General features: G+C 45.9%; 2 protein-coding genes across 7 annotated transcripts in view; both read left to right on the forward strand.

Moving 5' to 3' along the window:
• The window catches only part of DVL3 (dishevelled segment polarity protein 3), a 49,538-nt gene extending 39,355 nt beyond the window's left edge, over positions 1-10,183 (forward strand). The window contains exons 8-16 of one of the 2 annotated variants that reach the window (XM_020813506.3): positions 278-417; positions 1,525-1,601; positions 2,981-3,048; positions 3,638-3,688; positions 3,817-3,966; positions 5,889-6,020; positions 7,101-7,268; positions 7,637-7,849; positions 9,596-10,183. In XM_020813506.3, the coding sequence (XP_020669165.3) occupies positions 278-417; positions 1,525-1,601; positions 2,981-3,048; positions 3,638-3,688; positions 3,817-3,966; positions 5,889-6,020; positions 7,101-7,268; positions 7,637-7,849; positions 9,596-10,014 (1,418 nt within the window). In that variant the 3' untranslated portion in view covers positions 10,015-10,183. The remainder of the gene's footprint in view (positions 1-277; positions 418-1,524; positions 1,602-2,980; positions 3,049-3,637; positions 3,689-3,816; positions 3,967-5,888; positions 6,021-7,100; positions 7,269-7,636; positions 7,850-9,595) is intronic. The other variant, XM_020813509.3, reaches the window with a different exon arrangement.
• A 10,369-nt stretch (positions 10,184-20,552) lies between these two features.
• Positions 20,553-26,011, forward strand: part of AP2M1 (adaptor related protein complex 2 subunit mu 1) — a 48,135-nt gene continuing 42,676 nt past the window's right edge. The window contains exon 1 of one of the 5 annotated variants that reach the window (XM_020813500.3): positions 20,553-20,693. The gene's annotated coding sequence lies outside the window, so the exon portion shown is untranslated. The other 4 variants (XM_078389748.1, XM_072996301.2, XM_078389749.1 and 1 more) reach the window with 4 other exon arrangements.

The following is a 26,011-nucleotide window of genomic DNA, read 5'->3' on the forward strand; positions in this document are numbered from 1 at the left end:
AGCAAACTATTTTAATTTCTTTAGTCACAGACATCCTCTTTCATATTAGCTTTGCCAATCTTTTTTTAGCAGTTTCCATTTTATTTTACTAATCAAACAAGATGATTTTGAGCAATGATACAGACCTTTAAAATCTCTCTGTTTTCTGCCTTCTAAAAATACTGTCACCAAGAACTTGCATGACTTCCCTTTGAGCTACTGGACTGCCTGACTGGATTAATTTATACAGTGACAACGGTTTGAATGAAATTCTAACGGCACATGCTGTTTTCTGCAGAGAAGTACAATTTCCTGGGCATCTCCATTGTTGGACAAAGTAACGAGCGTGGTGATGGTGGCATCTACATTGGCTCCATCATGAAGGGAGGTGCTGTGGCAGCAGATGGAAGGATTGAGCCTGGAGACATGCTCCTGCAGGTACCTCTTAAAAATGTTTTGTCTTGGAACCATAGGGAGCAGTGTCTCCAAGAGGCCTTGTTTTGAGGGCGGAAAGTCTTCTCACAGAAGCTGTTGACCCTGGGGTGACCTTGAACTCCTTCCTATTCAAGTGGTGGATTGCATTTCATCAGAATGAAAAAAACACCCAAAGCTTTTGGTGAGACCTATGCATGATGCCTAGCATACATGGGAGAGAACCTGGCATTGGTCTCTTGGGAGCATGTCATTCAAGTGCAGTAGAGAAACCCAGTGGTCCACAAAGGACGCAAGATCCTCAGAGTGCCTGGAGTCTCCTGACATCTTTTGTTTCGTAAATCAAAGATAGGCAACACATGATCTGTGTCCTTCTGCTGTCCTTTGGTGCTGTCATGGCAAAAATGCTTCCCAAGAACAAGGCCCCATTTGTTTTGTTTCAGAGGAAAAAAATGCAGTTAAACCTAAGCATGGCTTTCTACGTTTCTGTTGCCAAGAGTCAATACCACATAGTTGTTGCAGGATGCTGTCCTTGGGGGGTGGGGGATGACCCATTACATCTCCCCAAATTGCCTATCCTTGGTGAAGATGATGTTGTCATTATGTAAAGGAACGTTCAGAAGGCGAGAGAAAACTATTCATGTTTCTTTCAGGAAGCACTGCATAGACACATGGGCTATTAGTCCCACAATAAACCAGTTGAAACTGTTTCTTCTAGATAGCTCAGAGGTTTAGGTCTCTGGCTCCAAAGCCAGAGGTTGGGAGTTTGATTCCCCCACTGGGCCTCCTTGACAGGGGATGGACGTGATAATCCACTGGGTCCCTTCCAGCTTTGCATTTCTAAGATTATTATTATATTATTGCTTTCATTACTGCATTTGTAAACTACCCAGAGTGGCCAGTTAGGCGGTATGTAACTATAAATTTGTTTGTTTGTTTTCTAACACTTCCCCTTTGAGAGGATGTCGGGTAGCAGAGCTGGGAAGGAGAGCCTTTATAAATAGCAATAGATATTAGTGGCAAAGATAGTCATTTATGTTATCAGGCAGCGTCATGTGTTTGGACATGACCTGTACACTTTTTTGGGACTTGGCCTCTTATCTGTGCTTGCAGGTGAATGACATCAACTTTGAGAACATGAGCAACGATGATGCTGTGAGAGTGCTGAGGGAGATTGTACACAAGCCTGGGTAGGGTTGCCTTTTCTGTTTCCTCTGACCCTCTTCTACCGCAGATTGCCGTGCTAGGCCTTGATGGTTTCTAATAATGGAAGTTCTCTCGGGGTCTTGTACCCTCTCAGAATGTGGACTTGGTGGATGGGACTTGGTGTGTTCTGCTGGGGCCAGGTCAGCAGTGGAGATCAAAGAAAACAGTTCTGAAATAAAAGGGTGTATATAGTCATATGCAGGCAAAGATAATAATGCCAGCTATCATTCTGTCCATTTGCTATATTTGGGGTTTTGTGAATCTGAAATATTGCTAGCAGCAGGCAGTTTTAAGCAGCAAGCGCTCTTGGCCTAACACATAATTTTCCCTTTCACCAAGATTAATAATCCAGTCCAGCCAAGCTTTGCAGTTGCGGCTGGCCTCCCCTTGAAGGGCCCAGAAAACTACTATTAGGGACCGGGCCTTCTTGGTGGTGGCCACAAGTCTGTGGAATGTGCTGCCTGGTGATATACACCAGACACTCCCTCCCTTCTGGCCTTTAGGAAATGTGTGAAGTCCGTACTGTTTGAAGAGGTCTTCAGGAACATCCCTTTGACATCCTTATAGATCCATGAGTTAGATGTTGATCTTGAATCACCATTGCCTCTAGGTTTCTTTTATTTTTTGGGGTTATTATTGTTTGGATCTCATTTATGTCTTTGTGGGTTAAGGGTGGGTAGTAGGCGTTTTTTAAATTATTATTGCTGTTACCTGCCCAGAGTAATGCTGGTCACTCGATAGGTGGGATATAATTGTACATACATACATACGTACGTACAGTGGTGCCCCGCATAGTGACGTTAATCCGTTCCGGATTAATCGTTGCTATGCAAAAACATCGCTAAACGGATCGAAAAACCCCATAGGAACACATTAAACTTAGTTTAATGCATTCCTGTGGGGCCCAAACACACCGCTCAGCGAAGTTCCTCCATAGCGCCGCCATTTTCACGCCCTCGGTAAGCGAGGGCAGGCCACGAAAACACTTGCAGCGGCCATTTTGGGCACTCGGCGGCCATTTTGGAACCGCCGATCAGCTGTTGTAAAAACATCGCAATGTGAAGATCGGTAAGCAAAATTGTGGCTATGCGGATTCGTCGTTAAACGGTGTGCTCATTAAGCGAGGCACCACTGTACGTACGTACAAACAAACAAACAAACAAACAAACAAACAAATGAGAGTAGCCCAGGACTGAGCATTGGAGAGATTCCAGCCCATGCAGGGAGAATCCATGGGAGGTGCTCATTCAGCATCATCTTGTGGAGGAGAAGTGGGTGGTTTCCATTTTCTTTTTTCTGTGAGGCCTGGGAATGCCTGGATGAACCAGCTCTGCGAGCACTAATAGTCTTTGTGTTTCTGCAGGCCCATCACGTTGACCGTTGCCAAGTGCTGGGATCCCAGCCCGAGGGGCTGCTTCTCTTTACCAAGGAGTAAGTGGCCTTGCTTTTGTTTGATTTGGTTGTTCACCTTTTGTTCAGTCGTCGTGGCGTGCGGATTCTATATAGTACCTAAAGGTTTTATTTTCTGGCTTAGACTACTGCTGAAGAATGCAGGTGGGGATTAGGTGTTTCCATGTTCCCACCTGAGTGAGGAGTAGGGATGCATTACACCCAGAAAACTAGCATTTTAGAGACTTTTTTTGATGCGATCCCATGTAAGTACCTTGAAGTAGTCCAGTCCCGGAAAAGCTTTACTTCTTCTTTCTTTGGAAATGTGGTGTCACTTGGAAGGATTGAGAAAGAAACAGAGCTTCTGAGCCCTCCTCGTTTTGTGGCCCCTCTGTGCTTCTGCTGTCTCCTCCTGTCTGCATCTTCCTCTCCCCCTTTCTTTCACCCCTGGTCGAATCCGTTGCCCTCCTTTTACATCATGGCTGAGACGAATGGCCGATTCTCTAGCAAGCCAATGCTCTGCCTTGAAGCAACGCCTCGTGCCCACCTTCTCTGCCTCCTGCTCCACCCCAGGGGAGCGTCTCCCTCTGTATCTCTCTTGGTGATCTTCCCTCTCTTCTTTCTCCCTTAGTTGCTCCCCAGCGGATCTGGGCTGGGCCAGACTCTCCATGCTCCGATCCGGGTGAGTCCCGGCTATTGCTGGGGGAGAACAGGGCTGCCCAGAGGCCTTGGGTTTGGTGAGAGGGGAATGGCCCCTTGAGGAGGGCGGCTCCCTCATACGTTCTCTGTGTGTATGTGTGTTCCCTTCAGGTGAGCCTATCCGACCCATCGACCCAGCAGCCTGGGTTTCCCACACGGCAGCGATGACTGGCACCTACCCAGCGTACGGTATGAGCCCATCCATGAGCACAATCACATCCACCAGCTCCTCCATCACCAGCTCCATCCCAGAAACCGAACGTAAGTCTTTGTGCTTGTGTGTTCCACATCCCCTGTTCCACTTCCACCCACCTTTACGCCTGCCTGATAGGAGCAATACACGCCAAGGGGCAGAAACCTCAACTGAAAGTGGAAAGAAGGATCTGACGTTTAGGGTTGTTTTTTTCGCTCCCCCGGGGGAATGATTCCTTTGTCCATCTGTTGTAACATATTTTGAGAACTTTCAGAGTGTCCTATTCCCAGAGTGGGGAGCAGGAACGTAGGAGACAGAGCCCTCCCCGAGAGTCAGATTAATCGGGTACGGGAGATCGAAAGCCAGAATTGGAGAGCCCTTCAAAGTAAAACCTAGTCTCTAGGAGGTTGTGTCTCCTGAGGAATGTTTCTCTGCAGCCAAGCATTTCACCTTGGACTTCTGACTGGACTTGTACATACTTCTTGTGGTGTTCTTGAGGCCCAGAAGGCAGTCCAGCCTCCTTCTCCGATTCAGCCACAGCACTGGCTTCTTCTGGAGGCTAAGACTTTTGAACCTTGAGGAGCCTAGTCTGCAGGGTGTGACACTTCCTCCCATGGTGGGTTCAGAGGAAACTGTAGTCCTCCACTCAGCTCTAGGTCTTCATCAATGACTTTAAGTCTAGCAAGGAAGGAGGGGAGGACCAGGCAGGACAGAGAGATGAATGTTTTGAATGAGAGACTAGAGGAGGAGACAGCTGGAAGGAAACTCCTTTATAAGGCTAGGTAAAGTAGAAAGTGAAAGTTGTTAGGGTGGAATGGACAGATTGTTGGACTCAACTCGGAAGATGTGGCTTCGAATCTCCACTTGGCCATAGATACTTGCTGGGGCTGACAATGGTAAACCACCCTTTGAATATCTCATATACCTGTAAAAGCCCTATCAGAATCGCCATAACCCAAAAGCGATTTAATAGCCCATCACAATAGCCATGTGAAAAGGAGATGGTTTACATTGTCTCAGAAAGCTTTAGCAGTGCTGGTGTATTTACATGACCACTGGGAGAATCAGATGCATTTTGAGAGGGGAAGACATTGTAAACATTGTAGGTTCTTGTTTCTCTTGGGCAAGTCATTGCATAAGCAGGAGGCAGTGAGATAATGTTCCAGAAGTGGAAAGAGCCCTTGTCTTCCCAAGATAACGCCTAGCGGTTTATAAATGGATGGGAGTAATGGCGGTGAGTTTGAAGAAAGAGGTGGCTAACTGAAGGTGACGAATGGTCTGGAGCAACTTCAATAGCTGGGCATTTCTCGAATGGAAGTTGTGCTGTCTTCTTCCCCTTACAATGGTGGAGGAAGTTGGCAGCCATGATACTCAGCCCAGGAGAGCATCGTTTCCGTTCTGAAAGGATATTCAAGAACAAAGAGAAGGCGGAATGCTGCTTGGAAGTGTTGTGAATTGTTTGGAGAACCACCCAAGTTGGGGGTCAGGTGCCTCACCCTCCTGGCCTGCAATTGGGTTTTCAGGGTAGAAACGAGTGTGGGAGCATATTGGTGCTGCAGCATTTTTGATCTTAAGTAAGCACATACCCATGTAGTGCCTGTTTGGGAGGCCACCATAAGTTCTATGCTAGTCCCTTTCAGGCTTCTAAAGAAATTGGTAGGGTAGTGGAGGAATGAGAAAGATGGTGGTCGAGAAAGTGGTTGGACTACACATGATGGCAGTTCACAGGAAGGGAGGCATAAAATAGATATGCCAAAAAAAAACACCCCACCCTGAATATTCTAACCCAGCACGAGCCGTCCTAGCAGATGGCTGCTGCAAGACGTTCTTCTTAGAGAGGGATGGTAGAAGAAGCTTTCATGGTTTCTGGGAAATGCCTGTGATGTATTGTTCCTTGGCTCGCATCCCTCTGTGTGTGGCACCTCCATGTGCTCCTGCGCCTTTCCGTCCCCTCTCATCTCTGCCTCCCTTCCCTCCGTTCCACTTTCAGGCCTCGATGACTTTCACCTGTCCATCCACAGTGACATGGCCACTATCGTTAAAGCCATGGCCTCACCGGAGTCGGGCTTGGAGGTCCGCGACCGCATGTGGCTGAAGATCACCATCCCCAACGCTTTCATTGGTAAGCCCTCCCGTCTTTTTCCAGGGTGAACCGGCGAAGGGTTGCCAGAGGGCTGCCCTGCGGTTTGGTGTGACTCTCCAGCCGAGCCCCTTGGAGCCCCTGATGTACATAGAAGATGTTTGCTTCATGTTGTGGGAAAGACACATTAGAACTATGCAAATGCCTCTAAAGAACCACCTACAAATCAGTGGATTTTCAGGGATGCTTATCTTACAGAATGAGGCTTGGATTTAGATTCCTAAGATTCTTACCTGTCATTAAAAAAAAAACTTACAAAACACACGATTTAGGAAACTTGAGTAACAGCATCCACCTGAGAAATTATAGACAATTCTCAGCATTTATCTGGGATGTCAAGAGGTGTTTCAAGTACTGTCTTTGCATTACATCGTTGCAGCTGCCTTAGGGCTTGGGGGTGAGGTTGAGTCTGAGAGAATTATGGCCTGCTTGAAACATTCAAACTGAAAAGACATTTTTTTCTGGTTCACGGCTCTTAATTTGAAGCATTGCTTTAGCTCGGTTTAACAGGTTGCCAAGATGTTTTGTTTTCTTTGCTATATATTACTGCTCCTTGAAGATGATGAATATTTCCAGAACCTCTTACACTGTTCAAATGCTGGGTGCAGCACCGAGATAATCGTTTAACAACTCAGAAAGATAATCTTTACTCCATCTGATATTGTCACGACACCTGAATATCTTCTCTCTCTTTCCCCAACCTGACCCTTGATGTTCCACTTTCTTCTTAAGAGGACCTTAAATTATCGTCTCACAACTCTCAGCCAAAATTGTTTAGGGATGTGAATGCAAGTTGCATATATTTAGGGATCACAATCCACAACTCATAAGAGAGCTTATGTCACATTGCCAGAGAACCGATTATAAATTCCATTGAACTTCCAGGTAAGGGTACATTGCCAGGCCAGGTACAGAAACCATGACACCCCTTTGCACACCATTTGAAGGGACAGTTCTGTCAATGCCTATGACTCGGACCGGGGTTGCCTCTCCCCCAAGATCTCCTCCTCTCTTGCCTGTTCCTCCCTTTGCTGAGCCCCTCTTGCTTTTCCTTCTCGGCAGGATCGGATGTGGTAGACTGGCTCTACCATCACGTGGAAGGTTTCACAGATCGGCGGGAATCCCGCAAGTATGCCAGCAACCTGCTCAAGGCGGGTTACATCCGACACACCGTCAACAAGATCACCTTCTCAGAGCAGTGCTACTACATCTTCGGCGATCTCTGTGGCAGTACGGCTCCTGTTTTGGCACTTCGGGTGGGGGGGAATTCAGAAGCAAAACCCTGAGAGGTTCCCATGGGGTAGTTTATTTCCCAAGAGAGCCCAAGGGCTCACCTGGCACATCCTGGCATGACGTGTTGAGCTCTGAGGTTGCCCTTTGCCGTTCGGTGCTGCCTTGTAAGGCAATCCGGCAATAACACTCACTCTTTTTGTGGGGACCAAGCTGTATACATCCCACCCCATTATCATTTTCCACTTGCACGCACTTTTTTAGTCCAATAGGAATTTCCTAAGTGAGAGAGGAGAGGAAGCCTGCCTTGTGCTGCTGTGCCAGGTAACCGTTGCCCTTTCTTGTTCCCCCCTTCTTCAATTTTGCAGACATGGCCAGTCTGTCCTTGCATGACCATGACGGATCCAGTGGTGCCTCTGACCAGGACACGTTGGCTCCATTACCCCACCCAGGAGCTGCTCCGTGGCCCATAGCCTTCCCGTACCAGTACCCACCACCCCATCCATACAACCCGCATCCCGGATTTCCTGATCCAAGCTACAGCTACGGAGGAGGCAGTGCAGGCAGCCAGCATAGTGAAGGTACGGGGTAGGGTGTGAATTACTGGCTCTTTTTCCTGTACAGCAAAGATCCCGATATGGGTCGGATGTTTTGTATTTCTTCTGATCCCTACGAGGGTCATATATTTTATCCCACAACCCATCTTTGCTCAGTTGTGATCTTCCTTCAGTGTCAAGAAAGCAATGGTCCCCATCAGTCTTAAGTAGATGATCTGAAAACTAAAAGGGCAGAGAAACCAGGGGGAAAGGAGGGAGGACCTTCTTTGGTAATGGATTATCGAGTTATAGAAGATACATTTGGCTCTTATCCTGGTGATAGTGTGATGCTTTCTGAAGACACTCTAGGATTTGTTTATTCACTGGTAGGCAGGTTGTCCCTTCTGGCTTATTTCTGTTGCTATGTTCCCTCTCCTCTGCTTTTAAGTTGTTTTCACATAAGATAATGGAAGCTGGTAAAGTGGGATGCCAATGAATGCAGAAACAAAAAGACATAGAAGAACTATATTATTGCATAGCAATGGAATCGTCCCCTTTTGTTTACCTTCAGTGCATTCACTGAAGTGGCTTTTCAGATATTGCAAGAATTACCGACGCAGACTGCTAGTCTCAGAATCCCCTAGTTAACAGGTCACGTCAACTAGGCAGCTGTTCTCAACCTTTTCTTGGTCGCAGTCCTTTTAGCAGCACCTTTCAAGTTCCAGAGCCCTTTGCCAAACAAGGAAGGCCTTTGGATGTGTGTAAAGAAGAATACAACATAAACAGATGGATTAGTGATCCTCTTCAAATGTGCCACCCCCAGGGGGCCATATGGCCCCCATTGAAAATTGCTGAACTAGAACATTCTGGACATTGGCCATCCCCCATATATTTCCAAGCTTTATTGTTATTCACAGAGACACCATCTCAGAATGTTGGGTTTCCTTTAGGACATGACCATTCTCTTGCGTTTTTTGATGACATTTATAAATAAATGTGTTTCCATTTGGTTGTATCCAGCCTTCGACAAACATGGATCTATTCAGTCTCCCTGCCATCACAAGGGCTGATGTAGCTATAAAGTTACGCTTTCTGGCTGGAGTGCTCAAGCTGCATCGTAGTCTGTAAATTCATTCTTTGAGTCAAATTACTCTTTTGGTTCTCATAGCCCACATGCGTACCGTCAACATGAAGTAAGATGGGTACAAGTAAATACAAACCGTGGAGAAGTTGTTGGGGTCTGGATCAGATTATGGCATAGGTCGAATTGTATTTTCCCTTGAAACTGCTGTTAGGGAAAATGTGTAAAAGGGTAAGATTTACAAATATATAGAGGAATCTGTATCTCACTCCCTGTTCACTGGGGTAGATAAATGGGAATCTCTCTGTTCTGAGGACTGCCAAATCTGGGGAAACTGGAGGTCTCTAACAGGCTGCTTTTGATAGCAGACCATGCCACCCAGTGGACTTCTGGCCTTGTCTTGTAAAGTGATGGGCCTTTCTTTTGCCCCATCCAAAGGTAAAGGTAAACGTTCCCCTTGACAATTTTTGTCCAGTCGTGTTCGACTCTAGGGGGCGGTGCTCATCCCCGTTTCCAAGCCATAGAGCCAGTGTTTTGTCCGAAGACAATCTTCCGTGGTCACATGGACACGGAACGCTGTTACCTTCCCACCGAGGTGGTCCCTATTAATCTACTTGCATTTGCATGTTTTCGAACTGCTAAGTTGGCGGGAGCCCCATCCAAGCCTCGTCCCTAATCATCTCCTCCCTCCATGCTTACTCCTTGGGCAGGAAGTCGTAGCAGCGGGTCAAACCGCAGTGGCAGCGAGAGAAGGAAGGAGCGAGAGCCCAAGACCGGAGAGCCCAAGTCGGGAGGGAGCGGCAGTGAATCTGACCACACCAGCCGTAGCAGCATCCGGCGGGAGCGAGCCGGCAGCGAGCGTTCTGTGCCAGCCAGCCAGCGCAGCCATCACTCCATGGCCCACAGTATCCGCAGCCACCACAGCCAGCAGTCCTATGGGCCTCCAGGTCTCCCGCCTCTCTACAACCCTCCCATGCTCCTGATTCCTCCACCGCCTTCTGCCCTGGGACCCCCGGGGGCCCCCCCTGGCCGAGATCTGGCCTCTGTGCCTCCCGAACTGACGGCCAGTAGACAGTCATTCCGCATGGCCATGGGCAACCCCAGTGAGTTCTTTGTGGATGTAATGTGAAGCACCGTCCCTCCCTCTTTTCCCTGTCTTGTCTGCTGCCCCCCCATCGGTTTGTCTCCTAGGAAGAAACCAGACTCAGTCTGTGTGGGATGTGTCTTTTTTTTTCTTGATAATTATGGAAAGGGAAAGCAAAAAAGAAAATAAACTGGACTAAATGTTTGATTTCTAATCCTTGCCTGCAAGTGGACCCAGCAGCCTCTCCTGACTTCCCCGGACTTGATTGCTAAGGCAGACCCCCCTCCCCGCCTTGCTTGTGCTACTCCCCTAACACTTTTTCTAACCCATTAATCTGCATTTTTTTTGTGAAGCCTTCGTGGCTCACCTGTGTTCTCCATGTCAGCTCCTGTCCTAAACACATGCCCTCTTTCTTCTCGTCCTTTTTTTGTGTTCCTTTCTGTCGAGCAGCCAAGAATTACGGGGTGTTTGATTTCCTCTGAGCTGGCCACCCGTGGTGGGGAAAGCTGCAGCACGCTGGGGTGGTGGTTCCCCCCCACCAGCAGAGGAAGACACGGGACCTCACGGGCAGGCTCTTGGGCCCATCTGGGCTGAAGATGGCTCTTTTGGCCACAGGTGGAAGAGGACCCACCTGATCCATAACTCTGGGAGGGAAGCAGGGCTAAAATACAGCTGTGTTTGTCTTTGGTCTGGTAAATGCAGCAGCATGGCGGACACTCACACCAGATTGTGAGGGGACGGCGAGCCCCCTTCTTTTGCGAGGCAGTTAAGACTTCCCCTCGCTGTCTAGCTCACACACTTCCCAAACTATAACATAGAGATGTGCCAGAAACTCCCAGAGAAGCAAACACGCCTCCTGGTTCTTTGCCCCTCGATATCTGGATTGGGGCCAGAGTGCCAACCCCACTGTGTTGATTTTCAGACATGCTCCCGAAAGTACCAAAGGTACAAGTGCCATCTCCTCCTTTCCTAACATGCTACACCATCAAAAAGTCAAGGAAAATGCAAAGATGTTCCTAACTTGGCTCTTGTTGGGAAGCATCTTGCTGTATTTTTTCCTACTTCAGATGTCCTAATAGAGCTTCCCTTCCTATCTCCTTTTTTTGCTCACCGGTTCATTTTCTGTATGCTTCAGTCTTGTGGCTCTTCAGTTGGAATTGTTTCCATTGCTTTCTCTCCCCATTGTCGTTCACTGGCTCCTTTAAATGTTACGCATCCAGATGACATACATGGGATCAACATGCTTTGGTGCTTTCTCTTTCCCTCGTTTTCTTTGTGAAGTATTTTTCATGCTCTGAGTCTGAAAACTGGAAAAAATATGAATGAAGGAGAGAGGGAGAGAAAGAGAAAAGTATTGTTACTGCTGGCACAGTTTTTTCTTTCCTAGCAGGTTGTGAACACATTTATCTCTCACATTTATTTACTAAGAATAATTCTGAAAATGATGTTGGCCACATAATTCAACTCTCCATTTGTAGCAAAACAAGTTTTGGGGTCTTCCTAGTTGTGAAGATAAACTTGTAAATGTGACACAGTGCTTTTTGAGAGCTCCAGAATCACTCCTGTGGATTAAATGAAAACTTCAAATAGTCCATGCACGTGTTGAATAGCAAAAGAATAGACAAGGGGAAGTTGAAAGAAAAAAAGAAAAGCTTTTGCTGACTGTTAGTGATCAAAGGAACTTTACCTCCCTCAAAGATATCCCCTTCCATCCCTTATTCCGTCTGGTTTTCTCATCCCTCCCTCCGCAGTCGGTCAACAAAAATGGCCAAAGAGCATCCTCAGTCCTATTTTGGGAGGTTTCTCTGTTTTAGGATTTTCTGAAGATCTTTTTGTACTTCTGCAAATCATGCAAAACAGATATAGTAAGTAGGTTGCTCTCAGTTGCTCCAGATTCTAAGCAAGAAATGCTCTCACAGTGGGTTCTGTTGACTATCCTTAGCTTCTGATGATGGCACCAAGTAGTGCTGGGAAGCTAGGCCTAGCCTTAAATTTGCCCCAGCTCTTTACAGTGCCAGGCTGGCAGCATTGTGGAAAAAATATATATATAGGTTGCTCGAGTTGGCTGCCTACAGTTGGTTTGAATGCCAGACTAGAAGGGGTGTAGGGCAGGAATTGGCAGGGAGCCTGACAGGTGACTAGAGATGCCACATGTTGATAACCAGCACTGCTCTTGTGTTGGTGCTCTTTTAACTACATAAGCAATGACATCTGCATCTTAATACAGTGGTGCCTCGCAAGACGATGTTAATCCGTTCCGCGGAAATCGCTGTCTTGTGAAAACATCGTCTTGCGAAACCAAATTTCCCATAGGAATACATTGAAAATTAATTCGTTCCTATGGGAATTTTTTTTAAAAAAGGAACTTAAAAGGGTAGGGAACTGGGGAAGCACCACGGGAGGACTGGCGGCGGGTCCTCTCACCGCAGTCGCCAGCTTTGGAGGTCCCCCGCCAGTCCTCTGATGGTGCAGGAAAAGCCTCCGAAGTGCTCTAAAGCGGGCACCGGTGATTTCAGGACACCCCCACCAAGGCTCTGATGGTGCAGGGGAAGCCATCAGAACCCTGGCGGGGGTGCCCTGACACCATGCACTCCGGCTTTGGGGGTCCCCCAGGGCTTACCTTGCACCATGGGAGGACTCACACGGGTCCCTCTGCGCAGCAGTCGGTGTTTGCAGAGGCTTGTCAGAAACCATTTTTAAAGTTCCCGCCTCTTCCTCCAGCCTTCGGCAAGCCTCGGAAGGGAAAAATGCTCTCCCCCCCCCCTTTTCCCTTCTGAGGCTTGCCGAAGGCTGGAGAAAGAGGAGGGAACTTTAAAATAGGTTTCAGACAAACCTCTGCAAATGCCAGTCGCTGTGCAGAGGGACCCCAGCAACTCCTCCCATGGTGCAAGGTAAGCCCCGGGGGACCCCCAAAGCGGGGGCGTGTGGTGTCGGGGCACCCCCGCCAAGGTTCTGATGGCTTCCCCTGCATCATCAGAGGCCTGGTGGGGATGACCTGAACACCCGCGCCCGCTTTAGAGCACTTTGGAGGCTTTTTCTGACGGTGCAGGAAAAGCCTCCAAAGTGCTCTAAAGCGGGCGCGGGTGATCGTAGAGTGAAAAAGCCCCATTGGAACCATCATTTTGCAATCGCTAAAGTGATCGCATAAAACCCATCGTAAAGCAATTTCGTTGTCAAGTGGGGTAACCGTCTAGCGGGGCACCACTGTAATGGGAAGTAGAAGAGTAATGACTACGTAAAAGAGGAGAAATCATTCAAATCAGATTAATCTGTGTATCTTACATGGTTTGATCCCCCCCTTTTTGCACCACTTTGGTTATGTGGGTGCAGAATTCTGATGGGTTTTTTTGTGTGTGTTTTTTAACTCTAAAGAGCCCATTTCTATACCTGCAGAATACTGCAGAGTGGTGCTTGGCTGTTGCCAATGCCAGATTGACTCTCTACCCCTCAAATGCCAGTGCTGAAGATCAGTAGAAGTGGTCATATGTTATTTTATTCTTGGCTCTGGTATTACTTAAATTGTGATGACTCATGTAATCCCAAATGCTTCTTTTGGATGAGTTTCCCACGTGCTAGAGATCATTTTATCCACCAGACTCCTCCATCTTGTTGCTTGGCCTTTAGGGAATAGAGATCCTTTTCTTGACATAGAGAGGTTTCATGTGACCAGATTTACCGTATTTTTCAGTGTATATGACCCCCCCAATGGATAGGACAATCCCCTAATTTTTACCCTTTCCAGAGGTGGAGGCGCAATCAATGGGCAGCCGCGAGGGGTGGCCCAGAGCACCTCCGTCTCCTGGTGCGGAGGAGGAGCCCGTGAGTGGCACTGGAGGAGAGTGCAGCGGCAGCAGGAGCCGGAGACGGAGGCAAAGGAGCAGCCGCGCTCAGCCGCTTCTCACTGCTACCCATTGACTGCTGTCTCCGCCACCCAGTCGCAAGGAGATGATCGCTGGAGCAGAACATTGCATCATTAGCCAGCAGCAGTCAATGGACAGCCGCGAGAGGCAGCCAAGCGTGGCAGCTTCTTTGCCTCCGCCTCCTGCTGCTGCCTTCTGCGTATAAAATGATCCTCAATTTTTCCTCTAATTATTTTAGGAAAAAATGGCATTTTATACATGGGGAAAAAAAATATGGTAATCTAAAAAAGCTGAAGTCCGTCTGAAGCCACACTCTTCGCTCATACTGGCACATGATATAGGAGCTGGCATACTTTCATGTAAAAATAAGGTTGAATGAACTTGCAAAGAAGTAACTTTTTTTTACAGTGTAGTAAAAAACGTAGCAAAGAGCTGTGTTGATTACTATTCTCAGACTGAACAAGAGCCAGTCAAAAAGACTTTGAGCAGGATATGGGTAGAAAAGGGCCTCTCTATCTTTCGTCTCCTACCTCTTCCCTTCTTTGCTTAGCTTCCCATCCTTCCCAAGGTCCATTTCTTTTTTATGGATGAAGAACATCTTCAAAAAGGACTGTATTCTATGAAGACACTGAAGAAACCTATACTGTATGTAGTTATGCCAGGGGTTCCATTCTAACCAACTTGAGGTAAAACCTTACTGGCTATCATTTCATGTTTGCAAGGTGGGGGGTCATGGACAAAAACCCAGCAGCCACATCTGATAAGTCGTAGAAGACGAAAATCTGAACACAGGACGCTCCAGAAGTCCAGAGATATTTTCAATTAAAATTTGTTGTTTAGTCGTTAAGTCGTGTCCAACTCTTCGTGGACCAAAGACCTAAATCCCTAAGAGGATGAATAAGCCCTGCGTTGTCTGCATTTCTCCGTGCCTCAAGTCCAAGGGATGAAAGCAGAAATCGGCAACTCTGATGCGACCATAACTTAGTCGTATGAACTGGCTACTGCACAAGTTTGGTGGAACACACGTGATGCATATTAGATTTGCCCCAACATATGAAGGTTGTCGGGTGAAGGAAGCCGGCAGCTTGTGCAGCCCTTGCATGCACACGTTAGTTTCCTGCTCGCAGAAGCGGCAGAAATAAGTAACGGCACTTCAGTCCACGTGTCGCCTGCATCCTAAGATAGTGGGATGACATTCCGCTGGGCTACTCAGGGCGATGCCATTTCTGAGAGCATACCAGGCCCTCCTGTCTTCCACTGCCTCCCGGAGTTGGGTCAAATTCATGCTGGTTGCTTCGATATCACTGTCCAACCATCTCGTCCAATTTTAATTGTCAATTAAAATAGCTTCCCGTTAATCTCTGTGGCCCTTATAAACTCCCCTTCTCGTACTTATCTGTGCATGACAAGGCTTTCTTCTTAGTCACTCAGCACATTAAGACTGGATGCAAAATTTTTATGACATCCGTAAGAGAGCTGGGAAGGTCTTCTGGGACATTTATGCAGTATTCTTTACCAAGGGTTTTAATATGGGCAATTCTGTGTAACATGGTACTTAACCCAGACAGCAACCCTTGGGATCTGTTTGGCTAAGAATTCCAGAGCCCTAGGCAATTGCACCTTGACACAGTTCCTCTTTGAGCTATCGCCTGAATTGTCACACTGCATCATTAGCCACACAGGCATCCCATGCTTTTTGGGGTCTTACCCAAATCCTTAGACCAGTGGTTCCCAACTTTTTGACACTACACTTTCATTTTTCAGAAACCCTCACACTTCTGTTCCCTTTTTTTCCCATCCCCCAGTCCTCTGTTAGCATAGTTCAAAATGAAAAATAAGACACAAAAGCATAAAAAACACATTATTTTAAATAAATAATAAGCACAGTTGTGGGTTTTTTGAGTTCTTTGGCCGTGTTCTGAAGGTTGTTCTCCCTGACGTTTCGCCAGTCTCTGTGGCCGGCATCTTCAGAACCTGAAAAACCCACAAAAACCATCAGATCCCGGCCGTGAAACCCTTCGAGAATACATTAAATAAGCACAGTGTTTCTTGAGAAATCCCACGTTTCTAGTAATGATGCCATAGAAATCTGTTTCAGTTGGTGAAAGCAACTTTATGAAGGTTGCAGTCTCATATTCTCCCTGACTTTTTTTTTCCACATTCCACCTGGGGGATGAGCCAAGCCACCCCTTTCCCGAGTTAGGAAACCAGTGCATTAAGCAATACTTCCAAATTCCCTTTAACCATACATGGCTCTTCTGTAATGACGGGGATTCTCTCTCCCATACAAGTCATCTGCACACCAGCGACGGCGATTGTGGCTTCTCTTGTAGTTGCAGATTTTGTTGTTTTTCCAAGACCCAAATGTATTTTCACCCCTGTTTTGCTTTCCACTTTGGCTCTTGCCCCTTCTCATTTCCTATTACTCAGTCCTATAACTGTGATACCAGCTCATTCACATCTTTCCCACTTCTCTGTGTGTATGTTATTCCAAACCTCCCTCCACTTCTCTCTCGGTCATCAGCCTTTCTTTCAGGCTGTTGCCTGTTACCCGAGTGATACGTTGCCTATCAGTTTTATATCCTCCTTCTGGTGCTACTTCACTATCTTGTTTTCTCTCTTCTCCTACTTGCCATCCTGTTTCCCTTCAACTCACTTCCTCTTAGTTCGGTGCTATCTTCTCTTTTCATACATATTGTCCCCCTTTCCACCTCCAATTTTATATAACTTGAAGTCATCTTTATGTGTTTTTATTTATAAAATAGTTTTATTGGACTCCATATTGTCTCCGTGTGGCTTATTTCCTTGATTGTCCCCAAAATTAGGCCTGCCTATTTTATACCTAATGGTTCTGAGACTGAGTGAGATGATTCGATTCCATTTGGTTTAGTTTGTATTTTGTTATTTCTTTTGTGTCTGTACGCTTAGACTCTGTGGAAATGAGTGTTTTTGGTTCCTCCTGCTTCGGAAACAGAATCTCCCAACAAGGTTTTGAATCAATGTCTTACAAAACTGTTGATCATATTTAACGCCTGTTTTCTAGGAAAAAGTGCTCTAGAACAAATGGGAGTAAGAGGAGAACAGCAGGAACAAGGAGAGCACAGAGACAGAAGAATGTTTAGGACTGGTGGCTTGAGCCCAAGGAGGAGTTTATAAAGATAAGACATTGTGGTGAAGTGTAAGGCGTTAGCTTGAAAAGGCTGATAAGTGTGTAGATGTCACCATGAGTGCTCACTTGGAGATCGACGGGCCCGTGGGTGCATGGCTGTGGCCTTATGTTCCCTGTGAAATGCCATGAGAAGTGTATAGTCTGGGTCTATTGCAGCAGTGGAAGGGAGCCCGAAGAAATCCATACATTTGCTTGGAAACATATTTCTGTGCTGCTGCTTCCATTTTAAGAGAGTTCTTGGTATGGAGAAGACAAAGGCAGGCTTAAGCCCCCTTTCAGGACTGGACTCTTCTTCGGTCTAAATATGGATTTGGGTGATGGTCGTGATGCTGATGGAACCCATTGTTAGCTGGGCTGCAGCCCGGAGGCTTCCTGAACTAGAAGCCGAAGAAGAAGAATGGCTTAATGGCCAGGCAGATGCCTCCTTGGTTTGGGACGGGTGGGGAGGTTGAAAGGGTGTCACTTTCTCATTCGGCCTGCATTCCTATCCCACAAAAAGGATCACTGTTGTCTATCCCATTTTTGGGATGTGTAGTAACTGTGCTTGAATCCGGTCGTGTCTTTTTCCCCCAAAGAGAACACTGGAATATTTCTGGGCTCTGGTCATGTTTCATATGAGAGACTATTATTCTCCTTAACCATTACAGAGGTTAACTTCAGACGTTAATGTAAAGTTACGCCGGTGTAAACCAGATCTGTTGCCAGGAATAGTTTATACTAATGGAAAGCTTCCAATCTCTCCTGTCAAGTTCTGAGGCTCCCTAGGGCTCTTTTTCTGCCTGGGGGAGCCTGGAGAAGCCTTGGTACAGAGCACAGGAGTAACATCACTAGTCCAGATTTTCAGCCAGATCACAATTGCTGGGATTGGGCCCACTGGCAGAATTCATTGACTGTTAAAGGCTGTTTCCTTCCCCTCATCGCTCCCAAGGCTCCCTGAAGGAGAAAAGGAGGCCGAGAAAAGTGAGGGTGGGGATATGGTTTCAGTTTAATTATTTCAGAACTTGATTGAGTTTGTGCCAGCATGATTTCATGCCAGTTTTTGGGCCGTTGTATAAATTATCTTGCCCTCCAACTGAACGGGTTCTTAATTTCTATACTTGTATACCTGTATATACAGTTGTGCCCCGCTGGATGATTATCCCACTCTACGACGAATCCGCATTATGTTGACGTTTTTGCGATAGCAAAACAATGTTTTAAATGGGGGAATTGCGCTTCACATTGATCGGTTCCCTGTTTCGGGAACCAATTTTTTGCTTTACGACGATCAGCAAACAGCTGATCGTCGGGTTTCAAAATGGCCCCCCGCTGTATGGAAGATCTTCACTGGATGGTGATTTTTTCAGCCTATTGGAACGCATTGAATGGGTTTTCAATGCATTTCAATGGGATTTTTTCATTTCATTTGACGATGTTTTCACTCTACAGCAATTTCGCTTGAACGAATTAACATTGTCAAGTGAGGCACCACTGTATTGCTGTCTCATGAGAAGACTCCCTGGAAAAGACCCTGATGTTAGGAAAGTGTGAAGGGAAGAGGAGAAAGGGATGTCAGAGGAGGAGATGATTGGACAGTGTCATCGAAGTTACCAACATGAATTTGACCAAACTCCAGGAGGCAGTGGAAGACAGGAGGGCCTGGCGGGCTCTGGTCCATGGGGGTCACGAAGAGTCGGACACGACTAAACAACAACAAAATTTATTGCTGACCTGCCCATTTAAATGTACACATGGTATGTTTGGATAGCTTACTGAGTTGGGTACCTGGCTGTGGAGCCAGAGATCAGGAGCTTGATTCTAAACTGTGACTCCCAGGAGGAAAGGCAGTCTTGGGCAAAGTGCACAGTCCCAGATCACCCCTAGCAGAAGGGACTGGTAAATTACTTCTGACTTCCATTGAAAAGCCACCCATATCTGCCTGGTAGAAAGAAGTCCTTTGGCCAGAATCAACATGACATCATCCCATTGCTACAATATGGCTCTCTTGGGAGCATCCTGCAGTGGCATAGGTTAATCAGGGAGCACCTCCGTGGCTTCCATTTAATACTAAGATTAATTCCATTTAATACTAAGATTAAATTCTTAGTATTAAGGAGGGCCAAGAAAGATTCTGAGAAATGAGATATCCATTGTCAGTCAGACCATACTGGGCTGGGTGAAGGTGCAATGATCCAACGCCACATAACAGAAATGCTTAAATTGAGCATGTTGGACTATAACGTGTGTCTCCAGAGTATCATATTTGTGCACCTGTAAGAGGAAATTAGCTAAATATCCCATAATGGGGAGTTCCGTGTTTTATTCTAGTCACCTGTCTGTTGTGTTACTTCTATGGGCAAAACCAAGAAAGAGTTTGGCAGATGGATCTAATTGGCGCAAAGATTCCACCATACCCTTCCTTGCAAAGTTTTCTGCATGTGAGTGCCTCCCTCATAACTTCACAGAGAGGCTTCCATCATGTTTGTATACACCTGACTCAACTCTCAGCCCCTCTTGATTTTTCTATAATGCACTGAGAAAAAATCTGCAATATTTGGAGGATTGTAATTTTTCAGTTTACCGCATAGTTTTTCCTCTGTTCTTGTTTAAGCCCTATTCCTCATGAATACCTACAGCTAACTGGGAGAGCACAGTTACTACACATTCTAAATATCCTTTTGGACAGCGCTGCCTGTTAGAATCTCGTGTCAGGTCTTTGCATTTTTATAGACCTAAATTCAGATCGCTGCTCAAATAAGTTCTGTCGCTTGCCTTGTTCTGTCGTCGTGACTCCACTCTTGGGCTGCTAATGTTAAAAATAGCAAGTTTTCCCTTTCTGCTGCTGCACGACCGTCTTCTCAAGCAGGAGAAAGGATGCTTGGGATTCTTACAGCCATCATCTGAGAACTGCAGAGCCGGAAGGGGCCCTCTGGATCATCGAGTCCAGCCCCTGTCAAGGAGGCGCTGGGGAGAATCGAACCCCCCAACCCCTGGCTCTAAAGCAAAAGACCTAAATCCCTAAGAGGATGAATAAGCCCTGCGTTGACTGCGTTTCTCCGTGCCTCTATGAAAGCAGAAATCGGCAAGTCTGCTGCGACCGTAACTTAGTCGCATGAACCGGTTACTACACGTGTTTGGTGGAACACACGTGATGCATATTAGATTTGCCCCAACATATGAAGGTTGCCGGGTGGAAGGAAGCCAGCAGCTTGTGCAGCCTTAGCATGCACACGTTAGTTTCCTGCTCGCAGAAGCGGGAGGACTAAGTAACAGGCACTTCAGTCCACGTGTCGCCCGCATCCTAAGATAGCGGGATAACACTCCACCCGGCTTCCCAGGGAGATGCCATTTCTGAGATCGCTCCACATCCCAGGATGCAATAGCCTCCAGGCGGACGAACTACATCTCCCGCTAGGCACAGCGCACCCTCCGGGCCTGGCGTTGAAGCGTCGGTCTCCCGCGCTGCATTCTGGGTGAAGAAGTACCCTCCCTGGTTCCATTCGCCCCCAACGGCGATGCCGAGGTCCTCCTCTCCTCCGGCATCCCGAGAGGAGCGCGCATGCGTGGCGCCGGCCGGGCGAGGCCTGCGCAGGCGCAGTGGCCTCGCTGCTGCAGTGATAGGGGAGGGGGGAGCGGGCGCCATCTTACCAGTTGGTGGAGGGGAAGGGAGCGGCCGGAGGGTGGTCGGCGGCGGCGGCGGCGGCTGGCAGGGGCAGGTGAGTCGGGTTGGGCGGTGGCCTCCGGCCCCACTTGGTGGCCAGCTTGCTCCCACTCCTCCGCTGCCGTTATGCCTTCTGCCCGTCCCTTCTTCCTTCAGGAGTCCCCCCGGGAAACGTGCAACCTTGTCGTTTCCTGAGGTGATTTTGGGTTTTTCGAATTACCTTTGGATGGGGGCCCGTTTGGTTTTTTTTTCCCCTCCCGTTTCCCCCTCCCTTGAGAAACGGGGAGCCTCTCTTCTGCCCTGAGGTGGGCTTCGCGGGGGATGATGATGTTTTTCTCGGAGGCAAGGAAGGGAGCCGTTGGCGAAGAGGGGCCCAATTCGTCCTTCCCTGGAAGGCAGTATTAAGCCCCCCCCAGCCCTGCGTTTCCTCAGCATTTGCTTCGTAAGCGTTTTTTTTTCCCTTCCCACGGATGCCGCTTCTCTAAGCAGGCCTGAGCAAAAATTGAAGGTTTCCCTTGAGGAATCTGTCAGATTTGCCCTCGGCGGCGGGAGAGAAGCGAGGAGAGCAAGGGGGTGGGTCGTAGCAAGTGGTCTTCCTTTTTTTTCTTGGTGGGAGATGATGGAGATATCAAATTAAAACCCTCGGGGGGGGGGGACGGGAATAGAAGGTGTCACCCTCATGTTTCGTTTATTCACGGCTCAGCATCCGAGATTTTAAAGGTGAGGCAGAAGAAGCTGTGAGGCCTCGCCTTTTAAACCTTCCTCCTTGCTTTCCTGGGAGTAAACGCGATTGCCCTCAAGCATTCTCTCTGATCAGACCCAACAGGTGGGCAAGACCTTCATGGGAAGCGATAACTGCTCACCCCCCCCCAAAAAAAAGCCTGCTTAGATTTCAGTTGTTGAAAACTTGCTCATCCAGCTAGAAGATAAGAAATGAAGGCACGACCTGCAGATTTTTTTTTAAAATTGGCTGGCAGTTTGGAGCTACAGTACTGTCTCCTGCAGTCAAGGTCCCTTTCCTTGTTTTGGAACATGCACAAAGCAGATAATAGACATTTTGAAGAAATATGGCAATTTTCCTATGTGGGGACATGTAGCATCTCCTTATTGGATTTCAAACCCCTGAGATTTGGACTTGAGTTCTCAATCAGAGGGGCTCCTTCATAGGATCTTTATGGTCAAATTGTAGTGGGGTTGGTAGGGCTCTTTGTGCTAAATTGAGCAAGAGACGTAATATTTCTGAAGAGATGGACGAAATAGTGCTAATCTAGTTTCCTGTTGTGTTTGTAAGCACAAAACCATGTTTGTATTTAAAAGTGCCATAAGGATGTGTTGGGTGTAAAGGTTTAAGAAAAGTTTCACCTGGAAGTGTGTTTAATTCTAATTGGATGGATTCCAGGTGTAACGGTTTTCAGCCAGAGTGGTGTGTTTGTGGTTCTGACCATGATAGTAATAAAAGGTATTATTTCCTCTGGGAATAGTAATACCATGGAGACTTTATGAATGGCTCTGTGACTCATTTCACTGCATATTGTAGTAGTAGTGTAATATGGGGTTGTGAGGATGCCTATGGTTTATCATAGTTTCCAGGCAAGTCATTTAACTGTAATGCTGTTTTATATTGATGATCAGTTAAACATATTTGGTTGAGCTCTTAGTATATGAGGTTAGTTTTCTATAGTAACTGGTTCCCTGTTTCCCCTAAAATAAGCCCTAACCCGAAAATAAGCCCTAGTATGATTTTTCAGGATGCTTGTAATATAAGCCCTGCTCCAAAAATAAGCCCCAGTTAAGTGAAACCCCGCCCTCCACCATTGTGCAACAACCAGAAGAAGATGACAGGACCGTATTTGAATAAATGTAGATTGTTGCACGTTAAAAAAAATAAAACATCCCCTGAAAATAAGCCCTAATGTGTTTTTTGGAGCAAAAATTAATATAAAACCCTGTCTTATTTTCTGGGGGAAATGATATTATTAACATAAGAGGTTAGCTATGTAGTTTTGTTTCAGAAACTGGTTTATATTCGGTCCTCATGGACAAACCTGATCATCCTGTTCTCAAAGGCTTTCACAGATGGGATTCAAAGGCTTTCGCAGATGGGATTCAATGGTTGTTGTGGTTTTTGCAGTCTGTTCAGCTGTGTTCTGAACTATGGCCAAACAGCCTGAAAAACCAACAATAACAACCAAACCTGATCATCTTTTTGTGTTCATATGTATACATTCCAGTTGTAAATTTTGACTTAAATGATCCATAGTAACCATGCAAAACCAATGGACTCCCAAGCAAACTACACCAGAGCACAGAGTGCTGTCCTCTGAAGATGCAGGCCACAGAGACTGGTGAAACGTTAGGAAGAATAACCTAAAGCAGTGGTCCCCAACCTTGGGCCTCCAGATGTTCTTGGGCTACACCTCCCAGAAGCCTTCACAACCACCTCTGCTGACCAGGATTTCTGGGAGTTGAAGTCCAAGAACATCTGGAGGCCCAAGGTTGGGGACCACTGACCTAAAGAACACGGCCAAAGAGTCTGAAAAACCCACAACAACCATTAGATCCTGGCCATGAAAGCCTTTGCGAATCCATTGTATAGTCTTGCTTAAATTGTTCCTTGCAGCAGAAGTGAAGAATGTGTGGCCTTCCAGATGTGGTTGGACTTCAGTTTCATCCTTTAACGTGATCCACACTTGCTAGGACTAATTGAAATTACAGTTCAACAACCATATATTTCCACCCCTGCCTTACAGGAAGACATTTTAGGATATGGGGCTGTTGTATAGCTTTCTTTCTGATTTAAATAGTGTTGAGATCAGTAGTGTAAATTAATTGACACAATTGGAGAATAAGGTCCACTGTCTTCCATATTCTGCATGTATTGTGTTTTTCTGGAAATGGCTTTTTCTCATATTGCCTGTTAATAGGGATTCAATGCTAATTGTTTGCAGCTGGGCTGAGAGAGAATGAGGTGGAAGGGCAAAGAGCCAGTGGCAGAACTACGGTACTTTGCTCTGCTGTTGGCTTTTTGGGCTTTATCTCTGAGGACAAGGTCTTCTTGCCTAATCCTGCATAGTCACTGCTTTAGACTTTCAGACAGGACAGGAAGCATACTTGGAACAGACATGCAGAAACATTAGTGGTAAGCTTTTCGAAGGAGATAAAATCCTATCTGCTCTTTCAGACTGAAAAAAGCCATCTCTTTGCTCAGGTCTTTTCAGTTTGTGGGGGAAATCCCACAAGTTAGAAACTGGGAAATAGTGTTGTAGTAATACAGTATAGGAAAAAGCAGTTGTGGTGGTGACTCTGGTTGTATATAAGTGACAGTGACCTGAGTTGACTTTTGTAAAGCTGCATGTGTAATATCAGATTGCCAGTTTACTAGTATTGTTACTACACTTCAAGGCACTGTTAATATAAAGAGTGATATAGGTGTGTCTATATAATTTTTTACAAGCATGTGTTTTTCACTACTGTTTGAAGCTGGAAGCTCTTCTATCCAGACATATTTATTTGATATACAATTTTGTGACACAGAAACATCTTGACTTTAACGTCAACCTGTTTGTGAAATAGTCTTTTCTATTTATGATGTTTGTTTGTCTGTCCTGAGCTTAAGGCCCTGTAATCTGTGATTATTACCTTGGATCTGTCATGTGGAAGGCTTGGCATTGCAATTTTCTGGATTCTTCCAGTAGCCCTCAGGCCCACAATATCTGAAGGAGTGATGGTGATTGTAGGGATTTATTTGACTTGGTTAAAAATGCCATATGCTGCCTTCCTGAATTTTAAGTGTCCTGTTTTTAATGAGCATGCCACTAATTTCTGGAGTATCAGAACTCTAGACAGTAACAGTTAACTGAAGAGGCTGCTATGCTCGTTTATTTTAAAATTGAATCATACTACACAAGTTCAAATACTCCAAATACCCTGGGAAGTTAAATGGCTTGAAGTTGGGAAGTTTGAACCCCACAATTGTTTGAGCAGTACAAGAAAAACTATCTTTCTGAAGTACTGCTTCAAGACTTCATGTGTGTTCGGTGTTCTCTTTTCTTACTGCCCAAAATTAGATCTATAAATGTCACTGACATAATGAGCTTAGTTAGTCTGGCATTTGGTTTATAATTCCACTTATGTGCATTCCACCCATTTGTGTCTATAATTTAGGATTAAAGTTTTTGTATAAACAAGGATATTCATGTTATCTTTGGAGGGCTGATATTTATGTCTCCATGTGCTGAGTCAGGAAAATCAAAGGTTTAGTGAAAAATTGGCAGTATGATTATGTATCCACATATCCTCTAAAATTCATGTATAAAAGAGGAGATTTGTATGCTTTTTAATGCTCCTGAGCTGGATAAAATGTTTCGCATAGTAAGAAAAGACCCACACCAAAAACCTGGTCAGATCAGCATTCACACCCACAACAGGGCCTAAATAGATGTCCTGTACTATAGCAATAGTTCTCTCCCACTCTTTCCCAACACCTGGTATTAAGAGAGTGTATCTGATTTCTGGAAGCAAAATATAGCCCTCATGTCTGAAGTGTTTGTCGTCCATGGATTATTGATTTTGTTTCAACATCATCTAAATTGGTTGCTACCCCTTACCAGGGCAGCAGAATCCACCATTTAACTGTACACTGTGAACAGTCTTATCTTCTTGAATCTCCCGTAGTACTGCTGTGTTGAATTATTCTTCCTGTCCATTTTCTCCACTCTATGCATAATTTTACAAACCTGCATTATGACAGCTCATTCAGGAGGAAGCTGCTTGTTCCTTGTTTTGCTTATGTGAATGCCGGCAATGTAGCTTGAAGGTAAGAGTTTGTAGAGATTTAGTTTATCAAATGGTCTGCCTGTTAGATACAATCAAAAGTGTCTCAGTAGAAATGTCAAAGGGAATTCCTCCATCTGTTCTCCTACTGTCATGTTGTGTGTGTTGCTTATGTACTAAGTTTTCTCCTTTGTGGGGAGCAGCATAAATGCTTCAAATTAGGATATTGGTAAGTTTTTCTTCTGGTTCTCATCAAGAGTACTAAACTTATTTATTAAAAAATTTTCCCTGATTTTTTTCCTTGAAAATGATCCAAGGCAGCTTACAGCAGTGAAAGACAATATTTAAAGTTGAAAATAATGAGTACAGTGGTACATCGATTTAATCTGTATTGGGACTGTGTTCTTAGGTCGAAACATTCTTAAGTCGAAGCACCATTTCCCATAGGAATGCATTGAAAACCATTTAATCCGTATCTGCGGTTTTTCGTTCTTAAGTCGAGGCGCTGTTCTTATAGGAACTAATGCAAAGCTGGTTAATCCATATCTACCACTAGGGGTGAATTTTTTTATTTTTATTTTTTCTTCTTTTGACCTAAGG

Source organism: Pogona vitticeps, chromosome 3, assembly GCF_051106095.1.
Source record: "Pogona vitticeps strain Pit_001003342236 chromosome 3, PviZW2.1, whole genome shotgun sequence".
NCBI classification, from domain to species: domain Eukaryota; kingdom Metazoa; phylum Chordata; class Lepidosauria; order Squamata; family Agamidae; genus Pogona; species Pogona vitticeps.